Here is an 8,439-nt window from a genome sequence, read left to right on the forward strand (position 1 = left end):
CGATGTTTCAAGCTGTCCGCGCTGCATGGGTTCCACAATGGAACTCATATTCAAAAATAATACAAATTTTTGACTTATCCATGGTTTCACAAAAATCGTTCTGGAAAAAAAAAAAAAAAAACCGTGAAAGATAATCACAATAATCACAAGCCAAACTGTGTGTTTGAAAGACGGAGGATGTACCTTCACAACAGAAATAAAACGAGACGTGTCAAAGTGAAATGTCAGAGAGATCAACTGTCAGACTTAGCACTTACGGAAATCGGGCATTTCCTACTTAATCGCCTACGTTTCTGTATGCACGCTAAATAGGCGCGTCTGTATGAGTGCGTCTTCACGCGTAGACTAATGTGCACCGTGTGTCTTCTAAGGGCATGTAGAGATGTGATGATAGAGAAATTGTGCTTTCTTTGTCTAACCCGGGAGTAACACCTGTCTGTTCTCCAGACCCGCCTTGCCACACGGAGCTCAGCGGCGTCCGGAGGCGGCAGGGCTCGAGGAAGCTCCCGGGTGAGTAACAGAGCGCGGCCCCGGCCTGGCTGCTCGCGCCGACCTCAGGGACTCGGCCACGTAGAGTCAGTATGGATCCCGCAGAGACACACGGCACTGCATTTCAGCAGCAAAGTTTATGAGCTTTTCGAAAGCCATTAAACTTACTTTTATTACCTTACCTATTGAAAGATATTATGTATGTTTTATTACCCTCATATAATGTTCATTTTGAAAGTTATTAAGTGAAAAAGGAGATTTGAGCAACGCTGAAGTGAAAACAGAAAATTCAATTCCAATTCTATGGCTAACAATTTAAAAATTGATGGCAAATGTATTTATATGTTTGTGTGTATATATATAAAAATATACATGCTGTTTAAGGCAAGCACTTATATAAATTGGGTTAAAAATGCTGTGACGATCTCAGGGAAATTTGAGCAGTCTTGTTAATGTTTTTCACGAGTATGTTTTACTGCCTTACTCTCCGTAAGTAAATTGTATAACTAGGTAGGTAGATAGAGATATTTCAAATTTCACCCAAACCTCGAAATATTTGGATGTTTGCCTATCAACAGATTATTCAACTATTACATAAAATTAGCGTTTGTTCTTATAAACATACAGTTTTTTAACTTTTTTTAGAATAATTTTAAATGTATAAGAACTATTACCAAGATAACACATAGTTTCCATACATTCTTCACCCCGCTTCCCCTATAAGTAACATCTCACATGTTCAAAACGCTCTAGATTGTATTTGAATGTCACCAGTTTGGAGATTGGTGTGTACATTAGGGACCAAAGCAGGACAGCACACATGCAATGTTGTCCTTCATGTATGTTAACACTCCTGTGTATTTAGTGGCAGGTAACTCTATAATGTCTCTGGATCTGATCAATCTGTATTGTATTTTGATATATTTTCTTTTTGAAATTAGAATACAGTATGTTTAGATGAGAATATTTTTCCTACTATTTGAGAGTCCTTAGTCCAGTGACCATTGTACGAGATAAAAAGCATAATCACTTCTAATAAGATATTTTTAGGTATGAAAAATTACTGATGACAAATGCTACAATGTGTCATGTCTATTTTAACTCTGTTAAAAAATGCATGAGACATCACAGCTGACAAGTAGAAATAATACGCTCTTACATAAGTTTGACTCAGCAAATCAAAGTTTGGCCATGTAAAATGGGAAAAGCCATTTGAACTGACTTGAGAAGTATTTTACACTTGATCAAAGTCTATCAGTAACAGAAATCTACTAGAATGCAGGCTTTGATGATCTGAAACTACCAAAACCAAAAAACTCGCTTAGCACCCATTGAGAAGGAGTCACTTCATCCTGCTTTCCTAACATGAATGGAAGTCATCGTTAGAGAGCACTAACTGCCGTAAACATTTCTTCTAATTTGGGTGGGATAGTGGTGTGCTTCTGAAAGTCCATCAGTAGTTATGTAGAAGTAGGGTCCACAGGTTCCATTTGCAAATTAAGTCTTGGTTGATGTGTGCAGTTCTAGAATAATTTTTCATGGTGTTCTCTTTTTCTTTAAAGTATACTGACATAAAGGAGAAATTAGTACGGTCACTCTAACCACACATCATAACATTTTTATGTCAAGTAAGTCAAATCATGGCAGTTTTTAAAGATGTAGAAATAGCAAAAGTTGAATTTTTCCCCCTGTTTCTGCTGGCCTTAAATCTGCAGAAGCTATCCTCAAGGTTTCAATATTGGCCATAGTCTATCTGCTTCACTGAAACAGCAGCTGTTCAGAGTTTTCAAAGGAATGATAATTTTGAAACTGAATCATCTCTATATAAAAAATTTAAACTTTTTGAGAGAGTAAAATTATGATCTCAGGGTCGCAAGGCTGAATGAGTTTCATATTTTATCCATTTGTTCATTTATTTTATTTCACCAAATAACTATAATGCTTCCGGTCACAGAAAAAAAAAATGGTCAAAAAAGAAAACAAAATTTTCTGCTCTCCCAGAGCTTACATTGTAGTGTTGAAGTGTTTGGTGAAGGGTGCGGCTTCACTTTTCAATTACTGATTAGGCATTTTCCACAGCAGTGTGCCACGCAGTATGCTAGTTACTGTAGATAGGGAAGTGTGTCTGCCTTCCCGGTATTGCCGCTGGGTTTAAGAGATGTTGTTTATACAACAACAAAAATAAAGAGGAAGTAAATATTTCCAAACATTGAGGAAAGCACAGTGAAATCGTAGTGAAAGTGTGCAAGGGCACTCACTACACGCACACACAGGCACACACACACATGCGCACACACATGCACACGCATGCACGCACACACACGTGCGCACACATGCGCACACACATGCACATACATGCGCACACACATGCACACACGCACACGCGGCTGTCTGTTGGGACCATGTCTAAGTCCTGAAGTGAAGAGCGGGGCCAGGAGAGGGTTGTAGTGGAGACGCCGTGTGGAGAGGAAGCAGCCTTGGATCTGGGGAGGACAGGCCCATGTGGAAGGGCGTGCAGTGTCGAAAGGAGAATCTGGGGAACGAGAGTGGCAAGTTGGCCATGACGCGCTGGCGAGGCCCCGCACGCCCTGCAAGGGGTCTGGACGGCCTGACCCGACAGGGCCCAGCGCTGGTGGGGTCTCGGTCCCTACTGTGCCTGTGCCAGCACCCCCTCCGGGTCTGGGTCCCTGCTGTGCCTGTGCCAGCACCCCCTCCGGGTCTGGGTCCCTGCTGTGCCTGTGCCAGCACCCCCTCCGGGTCTGGGTCCCTGCTGTGCCTGTGCCAGCACTCCCTCCGGGTCTCGGTCCCTGCTGTGCCTGTGCCAGCACTCCCTCTCCAGAGCAAGGCGCGGGGCCAGCAACCTGCTCAGCAGGAGAGATGGGCCGTGGAGCCGTGGAGCCGTGGAGCGCACGCTTTGTCTCTCGGTGGCCAGCTCAGTGGCGGGCGCGCCCTGGCCTGTTTCCTGCCGGCTCAGGCCTGGACAGCACAGGCGCCGGCGTGCGGGAGTCTCGAGCTCCCTGGCGGCGCGCAGCAGGTGCCTGGCAGAAAAGGCACAAGCATGGCTCGCTGGTGGACATGTGTGTGTGACGCGTGTCTGTGTGTGTCCCACAGGACAGTACGTCCCCCTGTGTGACGCCGACGGCTACTACAAGCCGACGCAGTGCCACAGCAGCGCCGGGCAGTGCTGGTGCGTGGACAGGTTCGGGAACGAAGTCGTGGGGTCCAGGAGAGACGGCGTGGCCGACTGCGGTAAGCGGAGCCGCTGGGCAGCGCCAAGCGCGGCGGGCGGGCTTCCCAGCGCCCTTGGTCGTTCGGGCGCTCAGCAAGCACCTGCCCTGTGCAGGGACGGCAGGTCGCCCAGCGTGCAGGGGCTGGTGAGCAGACGTGCTTTAGCGTGTTGCAGCGTGTAGAGACGACAAACGGAGTTATTGCACGATTGCTGTGTTTCAGGGCCGACGATTAAACGCTGGGCTCCTCTCCTACTTCACATTCAGAACGCTGTTAGACAGTTCTTTCCCTCTCAGGGCAGGGAGGCCTTTTCCATTCTTGCCACCCCAGTCAGCGAACCCCAGGGCACGTCCCGTCCCAAAGGCGCGTTCGTCTGCACGCCCCCAGAGAGGGGGACTTGGGAATGGGAAGTGTCACCCGCTAAAGAAGAATGAAACTTTTTAAAGTAAAGTTCCATAAGTGGCAGCTAAACGAGCATGTTTCCTTATGTTTGGGTGAGGGGAAAAAATGTGGTTTTAATTATCTAAAGGATAATTATAACTAATATTCTAATTTTTTCTTATGAACATGAATTTCATCTATAAACCTAAAACATAATGTAATGAGCTGAGCATCACGTACATGCATTTTAAAGTTTTAAAAGTGGTATCTTTTGTGCTTCACAAAATATTTTTCCAGAACGCAAGCTTCAGACCAGTGTTTTTGTCTGTGCTGTGGAGGGTTTCACAACAGAATCCACTTAGCTTTACATATACCACCCCCCAACACACACACCAGGAGTTTATGGGTTGCATTTCAACTAATATAAAAAACGATCACAAATGAAAATAAAGTATTTAGTCCTTCATTTTAGAAAATGTTTAGATATCTCCTTCATGCAGTTTTTAGGATGATAAACTAAAATTATTTAGGAAAAGAGAAATAGTACAGAATAAAAAGTGATCTCATTTAATCCTTAAATTCCTGCTCTGCTTCGTTTATTCCGAAACATTTTTAATAGCTTGGTTTGGGTTTTCTGACCCGACATGACTAGTCTTCAGTAGGAAGCAGTAGTGGACATGTCTTTGCAGGATGCAGTTTAAATGCAGTGTAAGCGTGTCTTTGTAATATGTAGTTGCAGCACTGATTACTTCAGTTATCAGTGATGTCAGTGACGAATAAGGAACTTTATTTTTTATGTTGTAAATGAAAATCATATGGAAATAAGTTCAACAAGTGAACCATAAATTATTCTGGAAACATGAACTTCTGAGTTTTCTTAGCATGTTGCAATTAAGAAAATATATGAAGTTGGAGAATAGAAACACCATTTCTTAACACAAGATGGGAGTTTCGCCGTGTGACGTTGTGAGATCAGCTAACGTATAAACATCCGATTACATTAATAGGATGGATCACAACCACCAAAGAGTTATAGACTAAGATACCAGAAAGAGCAGAACAGCAACTAGCATTTGAGGAGATGAAAGTCGGCACACCCTGAGACATACATACGTGCATTCTTGCCTCAGTGGATGGGAATAGCTATTTTAACAATTTAAAAATTTTTTTTTTAAATGCTGAGTAGCTGTATTATTAAGCTGTCTGCCGCTGTAGTAACAGATGCCCACTCGAGGGCTTAAACAACGCCAATGCATCATCTCACGGTTCTGCTCGTCAGAAGGTGAACAGGGGTGTCACCAGCTAAACACCACCGTGGCAGCAGGGCAGTTTCTTCCCGGAGGCGGCTGTAGAGAGGAGTCTGTGTCTTGCCTTCTGTGCCGGCCTTGGCTCAGGGTCCTCCAAAGTCCAAATGAACGAGGTCGCCTCTCCGGCCATTCTTCTCGGGTGTGTCTGCCTCTGACCCTGCCTGGGAAATGCTCTTTGATTTTAGGGACCAAGGGACAATTCGGATCCACCCGGGCAGTCCCTCCAGCTTGAGTCCTTGCCCTAGTTCCATTGCAAAGCCCCTTCTGTGTGTGTGAAGCAACATAGCGGCAGCTTCTGTTAACTCGGATAGGAACATCTGGGGAGAAAATCGCTCTGCCCACCACACTGGTAGAAGAAATTTCAAATACTTTGTAAGATTTAAAGTCCGACGTGAACTTCTATAGAAACTATAAATCACTGTCATTGGACTGAAGAACTTCTGTAGCATTCCTCAGTAACATGATTCCACTTTGGGCGCGTACATTTTAAAATATGGCAGTGTCTTAACATATGAAAGTTTCCCAGAGAACAGATAGCTCCTTGTCTTTGTTAAATAAGCTGAAGAACAAATTAACTTTTTGTTGATTTCCATCAGAATTTTGCCTGTCTCAGAAATTGTCCCACTACTCTGTCAAATAAAGGTAATGTCTGCTTTTTTTCTAAGCTGTCGATTTTGAGATCTCTGGAGACTTTGCGAGTGGAGATTTCCACGAGTGGGCGGATGATGAGGGTGCTGAAGGCGCTCTTGTGAACGACGAGGATGAAATTGAAGATGATGATGAAGACGAAGGGGATGATGATGATGGCGGAGATGACCACGATGGGTACATCTGACTAACGGCAGATGAGATCCATAAACGCTACATTTCTAGTATTTGCAAAGAGATATATAGCCTGTTAAGAGTTACCTTCTTGTCCCCAAAACAAAGTGATTCTAAACCCCACATATATTTTGTATAATTATTGCAGATATTGAAGCTGAAGTTGTAGAACTTTATGTTTAAATAAGAATCGTTTGCTTTGAGTTTTTATATGCCTTACAGAAAAAGAAAACACGTAACGGAGTCTAGCCAGACGAGAGAACTGTTCTGAAGATCTACTACAATAAATTTTTCGTAGCAAAAACTTTGTAAAGCTCACACAAACAAAATGACAGCCAGCGCTTGGGATGGTGTGTGTTATTTTTCACGAGAGATAGTCTAAGTTATATTTACAATAACTCGTTAGTGACCTTGGCCCCACGATTTTGTAAAATCATGCATGACCCTAATTGCATCTCCAGAGTAGCATCCTCACAAACGCAGAGCGAGTCAGGGTAACTGAGAGACACCACATGTTAAGAAAAGCAAAGTGACGACTGCAGGTTCCTCCTCTGTGTTCACATCAATACCGGTGTTTCCAATCATGAAATTATCAAGGATATGAGAGGATATTGTTCAAAATGGCAAGGATGGAAAACCATGGATTCTGAAAGCTAAAAATTTAGTTTTCCTTTCTAATACGTATTTTAATTTTGATGGAAGTCTCATGTAGATGTTTTTAATATTCTTCAACAGCATGATTTCTTTAAGATTTTTTTTTATCTTTCTGACCAGCAACTTAGGGTAAAAAATTTAAATTAGGAAGATAAAGAGAATTTGTTTAAACTATATTTTCACAAAAAGTGTGTCATTTGCCCCAAGGTCAAATTCTCAAATCTTAATTCTCATTTTATTTCCCATTTTAGATTAAAATTTGCATTTAATCTTAGCATTATGCCATTTTTATTAGTAGTGCTGAAACTTAAGAGATCGTATTGTATGGTGCCTTGCAAAAGTAGAAATAGAGAGGTTTTAGCATGCACACAAATATAGGATACTAGACAATTATATAAGCACACCTAATTAACAAGTTAATATCAGTAAAGGTATTGCTGCTGGAATGGAGAACATGGAATATGTTTCTTTCTTTTTTTATTGTTACATAATTGCCATGTGGACTTGTTTATGATTATTGTGTAGAGTAGCATTTACAGTTTAACTGTAGCAAAGATTACTTTAATCCCTGTATTTAAGTTAGCATGTTAATTACTTGTGTATACACTTTGGCACACTGTCACTTTTCAGTATATCAGACCGATGGTTTTGTGGCCATAATAAAAATGGAAAAACCTGTTGGGTGTTACACGTTGGCATCTTTAATTTCAATAGTGGGTCAGCTGGTTTCCTGGTATACAATTCATTGAGAGCAAACGTTCTTTCCATTTAATTTGTACACACTAAATAAAAACTTTAATGTTCACCTTACGTGATACTACAAGTATAATGCATTTTCTTTTTTACTGTGTATGTATAGTTTACAAAATAAAGAATCTTGTAACCAAACTGAACTGGTCCTCCGTGGTTTTTCCAGAGTGCACATAGTAGCATGCAAGGTTCTTATTCTTAATTCATTTTGTTCACTCTTTTTTGTCATCTCTTGTTTTTATTGAACATTTTACATGATTAAATTTTATTTCTTCATACAATGTTAACAGCACTTCTTTTATTCTCCAGCAAACTGGTATTAACTGAGTAGCACCTAAGTGGACACATAGGTGCTACAGTAATAGGGTATTGGGCAGGTGGGAGGGGGGAGGGGGGCGGGTATATACATACATAGTGAGTGAGATGTGCACCATCTGGGGGATGGTCATGATGGAGACTCAGACTTTTGGGGGGAGGGGGGGAAATGGGCATTTATTGAAACCTTAAAATCTGTACCCCCATAATATACCAAAATAAAAAAAATAATTAAAAAAAAAAAAAAATTTTGGTGCTTTCCCTGAATTTTACAACAAACACTTTTACCTAAATATAAGTCCACCTTCAAATGACACTGTAACACTTCGTGTGTAATGCAGCTATCTCATAACGAAACAGTTTCAATTTCTCCTGGCTACTTTTTATATTATTGCTCTCTTTTATTTCACCTATTCATGTGGTCTTAATGGCCCAATCCACTGTTATTACTTTAAACAAATATTTATCTTTTACATCAGTTTGGGACAAAAAA

At 41.6% G+C, this 8,439-nt stretch overlaps 1 protein-coding gene across 2 annotated transcripts in view; it reads left to right on the plus strand.

The window, feature by feature from the left end:
- Nucleotides 1-7,769, plus strand: part of SPOCK3 (SPARC (osteonectin), cwcv and kazal like domains proteoglycan 3) — a 324,864-nt gene extending 317,095 nt beyond the window's left edge. For both annotated transcript variants that reach the window (XM_076010748.1, XM_076010749.1), the window contains 3 exons: nt 448-510; nt 3,601-3,738; nt 6,071-7,769. In XM_076010748.1, coding sequence (XP_075866863.1) covers nt 448-510; nt 3,601-3,738; nt 6,071-6,240 — 371 coding nt within the window. In that variant the 3' untranslated portion in view covers nt 6,241-7,769. The remainder of the gene's footprint in view (nt 1-447; nt 511-3,600; nt 3,739-6,070) is intronic.
- The last annotated feature ends 670 nt before the right edge of the window (nt 7,770-8,439 follow it).

The sequence above is a fragment of the Microcebus murinus genome, chromosome 15 (assembly GCF_040939455.1).
Source record: "Microcebus murinus isolate Inina chromosome 15, M.murinus_Inina_mat1.0, whole genome shotgun sequence".
Classification (NCBI taxonomy): Eukaryota; Metazoa; Chordata; class Mammalia; order Primates; family Cheirogaleidae; genus Microcebus; species Microcebus murinus.